The 17464-nt window shown below is 38.5% G+C and overlaps 1 protein-coding gene and 2 non-coding genes across 31 annotated transcripts in view; all 3 read right to left on the minus strand.

The window, feature by feature from the left end:
* The window catches only part of CNOT1 (CCR4-NOT transcription complex subunit 1), a 110344-nt gene that overhangs the window by 28330 nt on the left and 64550 nt on the right, over positions 1-17464 (minus strand). For 15 of the 29 annotated variants that reach the window (XM_511007.7, XM_009430906.5, XM_063797196.1 and 12 more), the window contains 9 exons: positions 11931-12081; positions 10199-10400; positions 8576-8722; positions 7513-7637; positions 6980-7266; positions 5497-5575; positions 3298-3528; positions 2843-2983; positions 1430-1609 (listed from right to left, as the gene is read on the minus strand). In XM_511007.7, coding sequence (XP_511007.2) covers positions 1430-1609; positions 2843-2983; positions 3298-3528; positions 5497-5575; positions 6980-7266; positions 7513-7637; positions 8576-8722; positions 10199-10400; positions 11931-12081 — 1543 coding nt within the window. The remainder of the gene's footprint in view (positions 1-1429; positions 1610-2842; positions 2984-3297; positions 3529-5496; positions 5576-6979; positions 7267-7512; positions 7638-8575; positions 8723-10198; positions 10401-11930; positions 12082-17464) is intronic. The other 14 variants (XM_009430912.4, XM_009430910.5, XM_063797198.1 and 11 more) reach the window with 3 other exon arrangements.
* On the minus strand, positions 210-344 carry LOC112205943 (small nucleolar RNA SNORA46). Its single transcript, XR_002940079.1, has one exon. It is a non-coding gene; the product is annotated as a small nucleolar RNA SNORA46 (small nucleolar RNA).
* Positions 11515-11650, minus strand: LOC112205944 (small nucleolar RNA SNORA50). Its single transcript, XR_002940080.1, has one exon. It is a non-coding gene; the product is annotated as a small nucleolar RNA SNORA50 (small nucleolar RNA).

Raw genomic sequence — 17464 nt, forward strand, 5'->3', positions numbered from 1 at the left:
TTCTAAGGGGGGCAGAACTAACATAGGAGAGTGTTTTGGCTGCAGGTATGCACACGTGTATATACCCATCTACTCTGTGGTACCTCTTGACTTAGGGCTATATTTAAACTTCTGTTTAAAAAACATGGTCTTGAAACTTTGCTACAGAGTATGTGGAAACTTATGTATCCCAACCACCCTTGCTATCAGATAATAAAAACGAAATAGAGCCATGTTCCTTAACTCTATACAGCAACAGCAGAATGGCACAAGTCAGCTGTGCAACAGAGAGCCAGGAATTCTTTTGCACTACAGCGTAACCAAGAATGGGGAATATTCCCATCCACAGGTTTAAATATAGTGCTGGCTCCTAAGCCAATGACCCAAGTTATTGAGCAAAGAATGACCACAGCTGTATGCTGGTTCTAGAAGTTTTTCCTCCTAAGAAATAAATGATGGTTTAGAAATTAAAATACTTGAATTTTGTTGAATAAGCCTCAGCTCAGTAGAATTTGACCTTAAACTGCACAGACTCCTAGACAACAGCTATTCCACAAACAGATTTAGAGTCTAAAGATATCTTGCACTTGAATACTACAAGATACAAATGAAAACATTCAGGACAGTATTGTTTACAATAGTTTAAGTGATTAACAACACAAATGCCCAGCAGCAATACAAACACATACAATGGTTTTCTACAAGACTATATTTTTCTGTTTTTTAAAAAAGAGGACTGGCCGGGCACAGTGGCTCAGGCCTGTAATCCCAGAACTTTGGGAGGCCGAGGAGGGTGGATCACCTAAGGTCAGGAGTTCGGGACCAGCCTGGCCAATATGATTAAACCCCGTCTCTACTAAAAATACAAAAATTAGCTGGGCATGGCGGTACACCTATAATCCCAGCTACTCGGGAGGCTGAAGTAAGAGAATTGCTTGAACCTGGGAGGTGGAGGCTGCAGTGAGCCGAGATCGTGCCACTGCACTCCAGCCTAAGCAACAGAGTGAGACCACATCTCAAAAAAATTGAAAAAAAAAAAAAAGGGGGCTACAGCAAAGAGCATTATCATTATCATGAATAATATCCAGGGGAGAAAAAAAAGCAAGTGAAAAAAAAAAGAAAAGGATGTACAGAGGGCGACACCATACAGAATATGCTAACCAATACTATGCTGCTTATGTATAACAGTGGTAAAGTTCTAAAATCATGCATGGCATGACAAAAACAATTCATAATAGTGGTTACTTTCAAAGAAAAGGCACAGGGTATGCCTATAAATTTAAGTTCTGCATAAAATTTAGTTCCATATACGAAACAAAATCTACAGCAATTTCCAGAGGTACCTAATATTGACAATATATATGGAAAAATAGCAAAAATCCTACCTATATAATCAAATATTTCCAAATTCAAAGCAATAATTAAAGAAAATATAAGAACCAACTCTTACTTTAATGTTTCTGTAGGTCTCATTCAGAACCATCTTGTTAAATTCAGGATTCTTCAGCGTGTCAAGGAAGTTTGAATACAGGCTATGAAAGTTTGGCTCAATACTGACTCTCTTCATAACCAGATACTGTGAAACCCAAGGCATAAATTCTTCTTTCACCGTTTCCTTTAGCTCTTCAACCTAGCCAGTCAATACGACATGGGAAGCACAGAATTACACTATGATAAAATAACACTTGGTTTCTATGAACCATACTATACAGCACATGGCTCCTTGCAAAACTAACTAGATGCTAAAGAATGACTTTCCTTCACACCAGATAGATGCTATGAAGAAAAGTATGCTCAATTCCATAGTCAATCACAACTCAACCCATACGTGATTGGGACTGAAACATCTATGGTTATTTTCAGCTTTAAAATTATAAAACATGTAGTACCCCATCTCCACATAAATTACTAATCTATAAGCTGCCATTAACAGACCTACAGTGTAACCAAGAATGGGGAAAATTCCAGAACTATGTTTTCCTAAATTTCCATCTACAGGAATCCTTAGCTAACTCTGGCGTTTCCAAGTACAGTTAGTTGACCCTTGAACAAGGAATTGAACTACATAGAGTAAAATTAAATGTAGATTTTCTTCTATTAATACCTCCACTACCTCGGAGACACCAAGACCTCCTCTTCTCCTCCTCAGCCTATTAAATATAAAGATAAAGACCTGTATGATAATCCATTTCCACTTAACAGATGGTAAATATATCTTTTCTTCCTTATAATTTTCCTTCATAGTTTTTCTAGTTTATTTTATTCCTTTTTCTAGTTTATTTTATTCTAAGAATACAGTATTATATGCATATAAGATAGGTGTTAATCAACTATTTGTTTTATCACAGTAAGGCTTCTGCATGGCAGAAAAAACAGTAGGCTGTTAACAGTTAAGTTCTGGGAGAGTAAAAAGTTATAACAGGATTTGGCTACATACAGGATTGGCAACCCTAACGCCCATGTTGCTCAAGGGTCAACTAGACTGTCTTACCATGTAATCTGAGGGGCAAGTAGCATGCATTCTTTATGCTTTTCACAAAGTTTGCCTCAGTTATTAGGTTGTAATAAATACTCTGAATAGTCTCTGGGAGAAAATGAGTTATGACTAATGACTAGTACAAATGAAACTTTCTATCATCATGAGAACATTAAGCTTATTTCAAAAAGCTTATAACTTGCTGCAAAACAAAACCTTAAAAACTGGTACTATTTAATGTCTACCAAAACCACTAGTTAAATATACATATTCCCTTTGAGTTTATTACCTCTACCTTTAAAGTGAGTATGTAAAAGGGCCAACTATACATCCTTTAGTCCATTAAGGAAAAAAGAAGGCATTTATAAACTATGACAGCATGCTCACCTTTTGTGTCATATTTGACTGTGAGAGATTATTGAAAATAAAAGCAATTTTCTCCTGGATATTTTCTGGGGGCTCCACAATTCTCTCAGTTTGATCTGTGGCCACAAGCAACGTATCTATATTTGTAGTATTAATAGAAGGCTAAAAAAAAAAATAAAGTACATAAGGCAAATAAGTTGAAATGCTTCCCTGAAAAAAATCCAATAATGTATACAGATTTAGTGTTAAAAAATACACATGGTATGATTGTGTATTAGAAATGTGGGCAAGAATAGTGAACTATTAATATGTTTGCCTCTGGGAAATATAAGGATGGGAGATACAAAGGAAGAAATGTCAGTCTTTTATATCTTTTTTAGTAGGCATGTGTTATGATAAAATTCTAATACATGTTCACCACTGATTATTACAATATAATCATAAATCCTGGAAGAGAAAAAAGATAGATTACTTACTGGCACATCTTTCTTAAAGCTGACTCCAGTTGGCCTGGTGACCGTAACCGTTTTAGCAACAGTGGTGGTTGTTGAGGTGGTTACCATAGTGCTAACTTGACCAGCAAGAGGAGCTTTTGCTGGAACCTGGGCCTGAGCCTGGGCCTGAGCCAGTGCAATACTTCCAGGGGTTGTGATAGAGCCTTGCATTTTCACAGGAGGATCTCTAGACTGCTGTCCATACTCAATATACTAAAAGGGTAGGGAGAGGAAAAAGAGTTAACCTTAATTGCTAAGTCTGGATTATATGTCCCTCTTTTCTGAGAGGGTAAAAAACATGTCTGAGTGCTCTTTTGGTTCATCTAGCTCACATACTCTTTGCCCCATACCCTGGCACTAATACATAAGTAGATTCCATGAACTCCTTCAGCGATAAAATCTTAGTATTTATGAGAGAACTACAGCAAAACAACTTCTAAAGAAGCAGCCCCAGATACCTGCATATAAATGCCTTTAAACTTCTTTAAAAACGCAAACTTTAAAAGTCTTAATAATTCATACAGGAAACTCATCTGTTTTCTAATTAGGCAGCAATGAGAAACCAAAGGCCTTAAAAAACAAAACAAAAACCATGGTAGTATGAGTTATTATCACAATAAAGCTGTTATTACGAAAAAAAAAAAAAACTCACTTTACATAGCCCATCCCCACAATTTAGAGTGATGAGATAAGGATCCTGAAGCTATTTCAACAGTCCTTACCTAGCAGAACTAAACCTACCAATTATGTATGCAACAGTTTTATTTTTAGAGGGACATTTCTCAAGTAGGAAAGAGAGTCTCAGAAGAAAGTATAGCCCTTTATGCTGATAAAGTACAGAAAGTGATGATCTCTCTCTCTCTCTGGCTATCTTGCTACAGTGGGTGCTAGGGACTAGTTTTGAGTGATCACTCCCCTGCCATCTCACTCTTTCTCCAAGTCTTTCAAGCTCCATATTCCTGTCTCTTAATTTGTCTCAATCCACTCACTTGAATGAATATACTCCACATTCCCAGAGATTAAGTCATTACAATAACCCTGCCCTCCTAATAAACCTAGAAGGATGAGGTAGAGAACACTGAACTAAATTAAAATACAGAATATCAAGTAGGTTCAAATTCTGATCTTCCTGATTCCTTAAAATAAGATCTTATGAAGTTGCCTACTGCATGTTAAAAATAAAGTCAATTAACCAACTTTCCTGTTCTATATAAACTGATGTTGACCAAAACCAAGACAAAGGTATAGATAATGCTTACCAATTAACCTAAAATCAGTCACTGAAACAATGCTTCTCAAATTTCAGTAATAATAACAATCATACAAAATGGTTTTTAAAATGTATATTCCTTACGTCTATTTTCCCAGGGACTGACTCCTTTTAAATAAGCATCTCAGGCGGGCACAGTGGCTCACACCTGTAATCCCAGCACTTTGCAGGGCGGAGGTGGGCGGATCACCTGAGGTCAGGAGTTCAAGACCAGCCTGGCCAACATGTTGAAACCTCGTCTCTACAAAAATACAAAAATTAGCCAGGCATGATGGCAGGTGCCTGTAATCGCAGCTACTCAGGAAGCTGAGGTGGGAGAATCACTTGAACCCAGGAGGACAATGTTGCAGTGAACCAAGATTGCCTCACTCTAGCCTGGGCAACAGAGCAAGATTCCATCTCCCCCTCCCAAAAAAAAAAGAAAAAAAAACCACACCTCAAAAGAATCTAACGAGGTGGTAAGAAGCCTGTATTTTTAATAAACATGATCTAAGTCTTATGTGTAACAGTTTTGGCTCATATTAACTCAAAAATTTCAGATTTTTATACACAAGATTCCCACTCCAATTCCCTTTTAGCATCAGGCAGGGTGTCTGTACTTTATCCAAGATAAAGATTCTCTTAGTAAAACTGTTTATTCTTCAACTGCATTATCAGGTTAAAAGAATGAGTAAAAAGTTTTTGAAGTAAGCCTGCTACTTAGAAAAGATAATCCAAGAATGATTATTTTTTCATGTTCTCTTGTAAGGCCACAAAATGAGCAACCTCAACAAAAGATATGTGTACCTATATCATGCCAATCATTAAGAAATCTTAATGCCATTACTATCAAGTCTACAAAAAAAAGCCAAAATATTAAACCCTCCAAATACTACATAGCTATTTGGGTTTTAGGTACAGAGGGCACTTACCTCCTGTAAATGATGTGGAAATTGCATAAAGTGACTGATAGAAGCCAAATGCTGACAATACTGGGGATAGTCCTTCAATCTGCCAACAAAATCATTCTACCATCATTTCATGTCAGAACAGAAGCATCACTAACAAAATGTTTTTGTCCAAATGCTAATCTAGGTCATTTTTTTCCATCTTACCTATGAATAACTTATTTGAAGAAAATGTCAAAGTGAAGAAAACAAAAATAGAAGGAGAAAATACTTATGATTTTCACAGGATTTACATCAGAAAATACACTACCTCTGATTTTTAAAGGCTATATTTTACTTAAAATAGATTAAAACGAGCCACTTCTCTGAAACAATTCAAATTTTCACCAACATACGAATGGAAAAATAATTTGTAGTCAACTCATATAGTAGAATACTACACAGCTGTAAAAAAAAAAAAAAAACAGACTACTGAAACGTAGTAACGTAAGTCTCAAAAAACTACATATTTGTATGACTCTGTGTAAATGGCATTCTAGAAAAACTTTAGAGATTATCAGAGATTGGAAGTCAGGGAAGGGGACTAACTACAAAGGGGAACAAGGAAACCTCTTGGGAGATAATGAAAATATTCTGCATCAGCCGGGCATGGTACTTTATGCCTATAATCCCATCACTGTGGGAGGCAGGAAGATCACTTGAGGCCAGGAGTTCCAAAATATTCTGTATCTTGATTGTGGTGGTAGTTACACAACTGTATAAATTTGTCAAAATTCAAAGAACTATACACCTAAAGGGAAGACTTCTACTGTACGAAGTATACCTCATAAATAACCAACCAAAAAACCTCTGTTCTCATTTTAGTTTTCCTACCACTTATATTAAAAAAGAGAGGCTTTGGCTGGGCCCAGTGGCTCACACCTATAATCCCAGCACTCTGGGAGGCCGAGGTGGGTGGATCACCCGAGGTCAGGAGTTCAAGACCAGCCTGGCCAACATGGTGGAACCCTGTCTCTACTAAAAATACAAAAATTAGCTGGGTGCAGTGGCACGCGTCTGTAATCCCAGCTACTTGAGAGGCTGAGGCAGGAGAATCGCTTGAACTCAGGAGGCGGAAGTTGCAGTGGGCCCAGATTGCGCCACTGCACTCTAGCCTGGGGGACAGAGCAAGACTCCATCTCAAAAAAAAAAAAAAAAAAAAAAAAAAAAAGCTTCAGGCCAGGCACAGTGGCTCACACCAATAATCCCAGCACTTTCAGAGGCCAAGGTGGGAGTTTGAGACCATGGTGAAACCCTGTCTGTACAAAAATTACAAAAGGCTGGGAATGGTGGTATGCACCTGTGGTCCCAGCTACTCAGGAGGCTGAAGTGGGAGAATCACTTGAGCCCGCAAGGTCAAGGCTGCAGTGAGCCGAGATTGCGCCACTGCACTCCAGCCTGGGTGAGAGTTAAGACCCTGTCTGCGGGGTCAGGGAAGAGATCCTTCACAGGAAACCTATCCACTTACCTGTTTTTAAATCTATCTAGTGCAGCAATCCCGAAATAATACATTTTGGATCCAAAAGGCTTGCGTAAGGCTTCAAGAACATATCGTAGAGCCAGACCTAGTGCCATGTAAGTGACCAGTCCTTTCTCAATTATACCACCAAATAGGCAGGCGGTTATATGTAACTCTTTATCAGGATACTGGGGAAAAAAACGGTATTCTTCAAACAAGTTCCTTAGCATACAGTTAAATACTTCTCGTTCCCTCTTTATAGTAGAGTCTTTAAATCTCTGCAGCATTTCTAATACCTGGAAAAGCAAGACAAAAACAACGCACACATAAAGGAAACAATTACTAAGAGCCTTTCTCAAATATGCTTAACAAAAGACTATTAAGTAGAACATTTACCAAAAGAGCTTGAGACAAATATTAAGGTTTCAAAACACAAACCGCTGTATCAGGGCACTTTGAGCTGGATTTCTAAAAACATTGAAAAGGACATTTATTTAAGACTGGCCTAAACAATAAATAACTAGATCATCCTAGACACTCACCTCATCAACAGACATGGTTGGATGTGGTGGATGATTATATATTCGCTGGAAATAGCTGTTTGCTTCATCATCTATCTCTTTACTAAAGTGCTGGTTTGCCTCTGGCCACACCTGAGACAAGTCCGCTGTTGGAAACAAAAAAGGAATCAGTGGGCATTTAAGCCCTTCCTCCACTTCCCCATAAAACACAGCCAGCCAGAGACTATTATAGCTCTAACTTTAAGGGAAATATAAAAAAACTGGAAAAGGTATTAAGCGGTCAAGTTTCAGTATTAATGTGTGCTAGGGTAGACATAAAAGATCCTTAACAAAGTGCCTTCCATAATTCTACATTAGTATTATCTTCATCAGGACTTATTAACACAAAAGTCAACTTGGTTCAAACTCATAACGCACTTACCCTTAATACAACCTCATTAGGTTAACAAATCTTTATCACTTTATAATAAAAATCACATTTAACATATAAGAATTATCATGCATGTGCATGAAAGACTGATGTAAACACAAAGCATGCTACAAAACATAACATTCAGACAAGCCTTTCACACTAACGTTATCAAGTCAGCTGGAATACTTTCAACCTCGTGTCATGACTATGCAGTCCCAATGACAAGGACTTCAGTCAATTATACCTATGGATTTATAAAGATGACTTCTATGAGTTTAGTTAGCATAAAAAATTACTAAGGAGGTAAAACAAAAATTGGAAACAGAAATCTGAAATTGTCCTTGTCACTCCTGACTTGCTTTAAAAAAAACTCAACACATGTTTAGGTTAAGTTCAAGAGTTACATTCGTATATCTACCACATATTAATTTCTCTTTATCATACCTACTTCTTACTTTTAGGATAAACACCCTCAGGATGCAGCCTCTTATTAACCACGACTTTGTTCTGGGAAGGAGTGATACCTCTAACTTTTAATAATTCAAATTTGTGAATTTATTCCCATTGGTCTAGGAGGCACATCAACACATGGCCCTACTAACACAGATGAGACATACAACTAAACATTTTTATCAGTCACACTTCACAATCACAGACAACACTACCACTTACAAGGTTTCATCTTACTCTGCTGGAATGTAGGCTGATTCAGTCCAGAGGTGCCCAGTTTCCTCTGTACAAAAGGGTCGTTATTCACTGCAGGGAGTCCAAGAGCACCAGTTCCTATACCAGTCAGGCTGCCTGTGCCAAGACCACCTACTAGAGAGAACGAAGGCAGCCACAAATCCTATCATTATTCATATTCTTGATTTTATTCACATCTCAGATATATTAATAAGACAGACTTTTAAAATAAAGTCATAGTAACTCTTACTTTAAAAGTCAGAGTCTTTGTTAATTCCCTCATTACATCTATTCTATTTTACAGAGCCTACAAACTAGGCAGTAACGGATAATCCCCAAATTTCTTTAGCATCTGGAATTATTTATATTCTTGATAATGTGCAAAAAATTAATGTATACATTCTCAAAGCACATACTCCTATACCCAAGGCAGTTAAAATAAGGAGCCGGCTGGCTTTTCTCAATGATTCAAATCAAATAATTTCATGATACTATCTTCTAAAGTTACCATGAGTCTCAAAACTTCTTTATTCCTCTCAACTCTGACAAAAGGAATCTTACAATAATTAGAGCTTTGCTAGGAAGGCCTTAATAAGTTCAGTGACGTTTATTTAAATGAATTAATCAAAGCTAGAAGCATACAGTAGCAACGCTAACTAGATTAGAGTCAATGACAACATGGAAGTCCTTAGGTTTTAGTGCCCAAACTTACAGTGTCAACATAAAAGGTACAAGGGGCTAAGAAGATGTAGGTACAAACAACCACAACAACAACAACAAAATATAGCTTTTATTTCAATGTAAAGTTACATGGAACAATATCTGGGAAAAAAACTGAAAATGTGGCCAAGCGCGGTGGCTCATGCCTGTAATCCCAGCACTTTGGGGGGCCAAGGTGGGTGGATCACCTGAGGTCGGGAATTCGAGATCAGCCTGGCCAACATGGTGAAACCCTGTCTCTACTAAAAATACAAAAAATTAGCATGGCATGGTGGCGGGCACCTGTAATCCCAGCTACTCGGGAGGCTGAGGCAGGAGAATCGCTTGAACCTGGGAGGCGGAGGTTGCAGTGAGCCAAGATCGCACCACTGCACTCCAGCCTGGGCAACAAGAGCGAAACCCCGTCCCCCACTACCCAAAAAACAAACAAACAAAAAAAAACCTTAAAATGTTTTTGGGATGTCCTATCATTTTCAAGGTTGGTGAAATGCAATAAGGCAGGCAGAACATATGCCTGAACCTGATATGTACAATAGTTTCTACCTTTATTATACCAACCTGAATTCATAAAGCTGTGAGTTTTTTATCTAAGCCCTTTAGAATGTGATGCACATACATGTTACCACTTATACTATCATTTGTTAATAAAAAAATCCTTACTAAATAATTCAACTAACTTTACAACTACAAATATCCTAATTCTTTCCTCCAATTAGACTGAATTGAATATAATCTGTTTTTCTTTTCCCAACTTTGGATACTGAAGTAGCTTTCACAATTTCATTTAAGCAGCTTTCCTTATCACAGTGACTCCAAACCCCTTACCAAACACTAAGGCATAACTAAGGCAAACTTATGAATAATCCATGCTCTCATTTGCCTCCCCCTTACCTGGAAGCTGTGATGAAAGTCCTCCAATACCACTGAATGCAGTGGTCTGATTGGGGGTTGAAAGGGGTGGAAATGCTTTTGCTGGTGACTGAGGGGTACTGAATGCAGAACCCAAATTTGGAGGAAAACCCTGCATACTCTGGGTGTGAGGGGCAGCTGAACCACCTATACTAAGAGATGTCATTCCAGCAAGAGGGTCAATCTAAAGAAAAACATTATAAAAATGTATTAAACATACTTCGAGGAAAGGCAGACACATGTAAAGCAATCTTTAACAACAGCTCTTCATACTCTTAAAAAGCAAACTATTACACCCACTCAATCACAATGATACTTAAATCCCAGTTATCAAGTGTGTCAGTCACTTTTCTTACTGTGTCACATACAGAATAGGTTTAAAGAGTTTGCCTTTGACAAAGTACAGGTTGAGTATCCCTTATTGAAAATACTTGGAACCAGAAAAGTTTTCAATTTTGGATTTTAGAATATTTGCATATACATAACCAGATATCATAACAATCCCATCATGGGGATGGGACCCATGTCAAAACATGAAATTCACTTGTTTCACATATACCTATATACACATAACCAGAATGTAATTTTATACAGTTTTTTTAAAAGAATTTTTTGCATGAAACAAAATTATGACTATGTTTTGACTCAACACGTAGCATCGGATCAGGTATGGAATTTTCTACTTGTGGCGTGTCATGTCAGTGCTCCAAAAGTTTGATTTTGGAGCATTTTGGATTTACAGATTAAGGATGCTCAACCTATAACAGAGCCATAAAAAGGGCTACAAAATCTAATGAACACTTAAGATGAACTGCCCTAAACTAAACATTTAGTAGTGACATGGGACAGTTATTATATTAATAAATCCTCACAAATTCCAATAAGCCACTTTAAAACAATCAAGCTAAATTTAAGTAAGTTTCAACATAAATAAAAGTATTAGAAATTAGAAACGAATCTCCCAAAATAAATTTAGTCGAAATTTGGGGATTTTTGAGGTGGGGGAAGATCAGCTCCAATTTTGAAAACAAAAACAAGGTATGCTATTCACCCAAATATGCATTTTTAAAATATCTAATAACTGCACTTCCAGGCTTAAGTGTGTGGCACTACTTCATACCTTCATGGCTATAGAAAATGACAAGCAAATGCCTTTTATAGGGAAGTAGCCACTGAATCACTAACTTTTAGCCTCTTTCTTTCCTTAAAACCCAATCTGCCATTCAATGCATCTGAAAATAGAAGCGCAATATGTTGCTCCCAGAGAGAAGGGGGTGGTTGATGTCAGGGAGTAACTTAAATGTACCTTGTTTTTAAAAGAGCAGTTCAGTTGAGAGCTGAAGAGCCCCAGTTATAACAAGTCGTTATGCTCTAGCACTGTTGCTTGGCCCGTGAAGCTACAAACAAGACACATCAGGTTCAAAGGCAGTGCTTATGTCTCAAGAGTCTACGTAATTCATATTTTAAAAAGAAACCCTCTTCATTTACCTAAATAAATTGTCTGTATATTTCCTCTTAGAGTCACGTTCTATTTGATGATAAAAGCTATTCTTAACTACAATGCCTATTTACATATCTCCTTTAAAATAAGTGGATGCTAGACATGCAGTTATCTAAAATGTAATAAATTCAGACAATTTATTAATGACATAGGAGCTTATTCTATTCCAAATCTATGGCAAATGAAGATGTATCAAATGTAGCACTCGTTTACCTGAACAGGAGAAATGGCATCTAAGCTGCTAGCACTAGGAGGACGTCCTTTTGGCATAACTCCAGGTGGTGGTTGTCTGGCCTTATTCATAACATTACTGCAATTGGCTACCATGGTAAGGATAGTTTCTGATAGCTCCTGAGAAACACTCCTAAAATAGAGGGGAAAAGGTAAAAAATATCAGTTCCTATTCTCTAGCACATGTAAGTAAACCAACCGATCTGATTTTTTTTTTTTTTAAGATGGAGTCTCACTCTGTCACCCAGACTGGAGTGCAGTAGCACGATATCAATTCACTGCAACCTCTGCCCCCTGGGTTCAAGCGATTCTTCTGCCTCAGCCTCCCGAGTACCAATCCGATTTTCTAATAAAGAAACTTTGTCGAGGCTGGGCACGGTGGCTCATACCTGTAGTCTCACTGCTTTGAAAGGCTGAGGCGGAAGGATTGCTTGAGCCAGGAGTTTGAGGCCAACCTGGGCAAGATAGCAAGACCCCATGTCTACAAATATTAAATAAGTATTAAAAAGTCGAGGCTGAGCGTAGTGGTTCATGCCTGTAATCCCAGCACTTTGGGAGGCCAAGGCGGGGGTATTGCCTGAAGTCAGGAGTTCGAGACCAGCCTGGCTAACATGGTGAAACCCCGTCTCTACTAAAAACACAAAAATTAGCCAGGCATGGTGGCGCATGCCTGTAGTCCCAGCTACTCGGGAGGCTGAGGCAGGAGAATCACTCGAATCTGGGAGGCAGAGGTTGCAGTGAGCCGAGATCGCGCCACTGCACTCCAGTCTGGGTGACAGAGTAAGACTCCGTCTTCAAAAAAAAAGTTAGCTGGATGTCATGGCATGTGCCTGTAATCCCAGTTACTTGGGAGGCTGAGGTGGGAGGACTGATAGAGCCCAGGAGTTCGAGGCTGCAATGAGCTATAATCGCACCACAGCACTTCAGCCTGGGTAAGAGATGAGAAGGGAAAGCGGAAAGAAAACTTGGTGGAACATGTAGCTAAATTTCTGCCACATCCCATCCCTCTGCATCTGTCACTCATCACTAGAATTTTCTGAGTACTGGCTTTCTCTTGAAACTAATTTGCACCTCTGAAATGAACTAGTATATAGTACAACCAAAATATATTAAAATTTTCCAGAAAACATTCCATAGCTTCAACCATTTTGTCAAAAATTATGCCCAAACCCAGACATATCAAAGCAAACAGGCATGCAATTTTTATACTAGTATATCACAGTCTAAGATAATACCTGTACTTATAGACAAAAACACCATGCATAGTAATTAACTTTAACAACCACATGAAGCAGTGACTGACCTCTAAAACAAATGTCAAGTAGGGTAAATGTTTACTTGACAATTAAACCAATTTTCCTATCTTAGGTTGCTATTACAGGTTGAGCATCCCAAATCTGAAAATCTGAATCCCAAACGCTACAAAATCTAAAACTTTTTGAATGCCAATGTTTAAAGGAAATGCTCATTGTAGCATTTCGGAGTTTGAATTTTGGAATTTGAGGTGTATATTAAGCAAGTAAGTATAATGCAAATGGTTTTAAAAAATTTTTTTTAAACCAAAACCCTAAATACTTCTGACCCCAAGCATTTCAAAGAAGGGATACTCAATCTGTATTGCCTCATACAACTATGGGGTCCTTTGTATTTAGAAGCTCTACTCGGGCCGGGTGCGGTGGCTCATGCCTATAATCCTAGCACTCTGGGAGGCTGAGGCAGGCAGATCACCTGAAGTCAGAAACTCAGGTCAGAAGCTGAGGTCAGAAGCTCAAGACCAGCCTGGCCAACATGGTGAAACCCCATCTCTACTAAAAATACAAAAATTAGCCAGGCATGTGGCGGGCACCTCTAATCCCAGCTACTCAGGAGGCTGAGGCAGGAGAATTGCTTGAACCCAGGAGCCAAGATTGCACTACTGTACTCCAGCCTGGGCAACAGAATGTGAGACTCCGTATCAGAAAAAAAAAAAAGAGGCTCTACATGGTAGCTGGGAGGTGGAGGTGGCTTACACCTGTAATCCCAGCACTTTGGGAGGGAGGCAGTGGTGGGAGGATCGCTTGAGGAAGGAGTTTCGAGACCAGCCTGTGAACACAGCAAGACTTCATCTCTACAAAAAATTTTAAAAATTAGCCAGGTGTGGTGGCACATGCCTGTAGTCCTAACTACTTGGGAGGCTGAGGCAGGAGGAGTGCTTGAGCCCAGGATTTCAAGGCTGTAGTGAGCTATGATCACATCAATGCACTCCAGTCTTAGAGAAAGAACAAGACCCTGTCTCTAAAAAAAATAAATTAAAAAAAAAAGCGGGGGGGGGGGGCGGCCAGGCACGGTGGCTCACACCTGTAATCCCAGCACTTCCGGAGACAGAGGCAAGCGGATCACAAGGTCAGGAGTTTGAGAGCAGCCTGGCCAACACAGTGAAATCCCGTCTCTACTAAAAATACAAAAAATTAGCCGGGTGTGTTGGCAGGTGCCTGTAATCCCAGCTACTCGGGAGGCTGAGGCAGGAGAATCGCTTGAACCCGGGAGGCAGAGGATGCAATGACCTGAGATCGCGTCACTGCACTCCAGCCTGGGTGACAGTGCGAGACTCCATCTTAAACAACAAAAAAAAGCAGTAGCAGCTGTACATGAACTTTAGTCTTTAAATCTTCCCACCTAAATTCAGAATGTTACTACTGGCATTAAGAAGTAAAAGTGATCACTCAGAAAAGAAAGCTGTTTCACATTTGGGGGGAAAAAAATAAGACTAGGATGCTAACAGTACTGAATAAGCCTATATTACATTAAATCAATAGAGAAAAATCTATGAAAATTTGTACTTGTGCCAATAGCAAAATAACAATAGTCTGAACACAGACAACAAATGAAATAAACGCGTTGTTTTATGTCCACTGAAGCCAGGAAGAAAAATACAGTCCCGTACCACATAATGACATTTCAGTCAACAAAATGGTATATGGGACCACATATACAATGGTTGTCCCACATATTATAATGTATTTTGCTGTACCTTTTCTGTTTAAAAATATAAATACCATTGTGTTATAATTGCCTTCAGTATATTCAGTATAGTAACATCACTGTATGGGTTGGTAGCTTAGGAGGAATAGGCCATACCACATAGGCAAACTGTATACAGTACATTATACCATCTAGGTTTGTTACAGTATACTCTATAATGCTCACACAAAGACAAAATTGCCTGATGACACATATCTCAGAAATGCATTCCTATTGTTACGAAATGCAGACCACAAAAAAAAAAGGGAGCCTTATACTCCTAAAGGTATTGGTCTACTTATTTACTTTAGAAACAAGTAGAACATTAGTTTCCACAAAAATGCTCAAAATAATTAAAAGTATTTCAAATTTAAGGAAACAAGTGGTCCTCTGAAGCTTCATTTACAAATGTATCTGCATTCCAAATACTCAACAATTAAAACTTCATAGAGATACCGTATCTCCATGTTGTCCCATATCTCACCATAATAACAGGCACATACTATATTAGCAAGGCTGTGGGGAAATAGATGCAATAACACTGCTGGTTTTACAAAATAGAAAAATCCCTAAGGAGGAAAATTTTGCGATACCTAACACAATCGCAGATGAATTTACCTATTATTCTGACACATCCACTTCTAGTAGTCCAATTATACATTGGTAAAAATGATGGATGCAAAACACTGCTCACTGCAACACTGTATGTGATACAAAAGCGAAAACAATGCAAATTTCCACCAGTAGGAGACTGGTTGACTACAGTACAGAACAGCCATTCAATGGAGTATTATGCAGCAAGTAAAAGAAATAAGGAAGCTCTCTAATTGTATGGAGTGAACTCTAGGATATAAGATCAAGAAGCAAGTTGCATATTATCTCTTCTACAGTGAAGGATAGGGATAAATATACGAATAAGTATGTATTTGTTTTTAATATAAGATAACCCAAAAATATTAATGATAGTGACTAACTACAGGAGAAAAGGAGAACAAGGTAGAGGTATCAGAGTTCAAAGGAAGATTTCTCCAAATGTATCTTGCTTTAGAGTTTTGACTTTAAAACCACACCTATATTTTACCAATCACAAAAACAAAAGCAAACAAACAAACCACTAAATTAAAAAGAAACTGTTCCAAAAAGACCAGTGCCATGGGTTAGAAAAACAGGGTACCAAGCAGTAGATGGTAATTATATTATACTGCATTGAATCCAAAATGCCTTCAATTGTGTAAGCCACACTAATATTTTACGTCCTATGCAAAAACAAAAAAAGTAATTCCACCAATTGTAATATAAGACACATCACCAATGAGACACATCATTTCAGAAATGTTAAAGTAGGAAGAAAAATAAAATGGGCACTTTAGAATAAAATATGGTAAATTAAAATATTCACCTTTACTATTTAGGGATAAATTCTTATTTCTTACACAGTTTCAAACTTAGAAGTGGCAAGAATTGGCCGGGTGTGGAGGATCACCTGTGGTCAGGAGTTCGAGACCAGCCTGGCCAACATGATGAAACCCCATCTCTACTATAAATGCAAAAAATTAATTAGCTGGGCAATGGTGGCGCGCACCTGTAATCCCAACTACTCGGGAGGCTGAGGCAGGAGAATCGCTTGAACCTGGGAGGCAGATGTTGCAGTGAGCGAAGATTGTGCCATTACACCCCAGCCTGGGTAACAAGAGAAAAACTCCGTCTCAAAAAAATAAATAAATAATAAATAAATAAAAGAAGTGGCAAGAATATTACAATTAACTCCCACAAATGCTTCTCATGCCAATGGTATACATTTGCCCTATTAACCTAACCATTATTTCTATACTTTTCGCCCTGAAGCATTGGTTTGGATATACCATGAATTTATCCCTAAATGCTTCACTACATGTTTTCCTCTTTTTTTGAGACAGGGTCTCACTGTCGCCCAGGCAGGAATGCAGTGGTACAATTATGGCTCTGCCTCTGCCTCCTGAGTTCAGATGATCCTCCAACCTCAGCCTCCCCAGCTGCTGGGACTCCATGCATACAGACCATGCCCAGCTAATTTTTAAATGTTTTTTTCAGAGACGGGGTTTCGCGACATTGCCCAGGCTGGTCTCAAACTCCTAAGCTCAAGCAATTTGCCCACCTCAGCCTCCTAAAGTGCTGGAGTTACAAGTGTAAGCCACCATGCTCAGCCTTCACTATATATTTTCTATGAACAAAAACATTTTCCTACATAGCCATGTAAAATCAAACATCAGCAGCTTAACAATGATAAAATAAATAGGCCATGTTCACATTATACCAACTATTCCCACAATGCTCTTCAAAGCTATTTTTCCCATTGCATTAAGTTGTCACCTCTCTTCAGGTCATTTAATCTGAAAGATTTTCTTAGCCTTTACGTGTTCTTCTTGACTTTATTTTTTTAAGTACAACTCAGGGCCAAGTGCAATGGCTCATACCTGTCATACCAGCACTCTGGGAGGCAGAGGTGGGCAGATCACTTGAGGTCAGGAGTTCAAGAG

The sequence above is a fragment of the Pan troglodytes genome, chromosome 18 (genome assembly GCF_028858775.2).
Source record: "Pan troglodytes isolate AG18354 chromosome 18, NHGRI_mPanTro3-v2.0_pri, whole genome shotgun sequence".
Lineage (NCBI taxonomy): Eukaryota > Metazoa > Chordata > Mammalia > Primates > Hominidae > Pan > Pan troglodytes.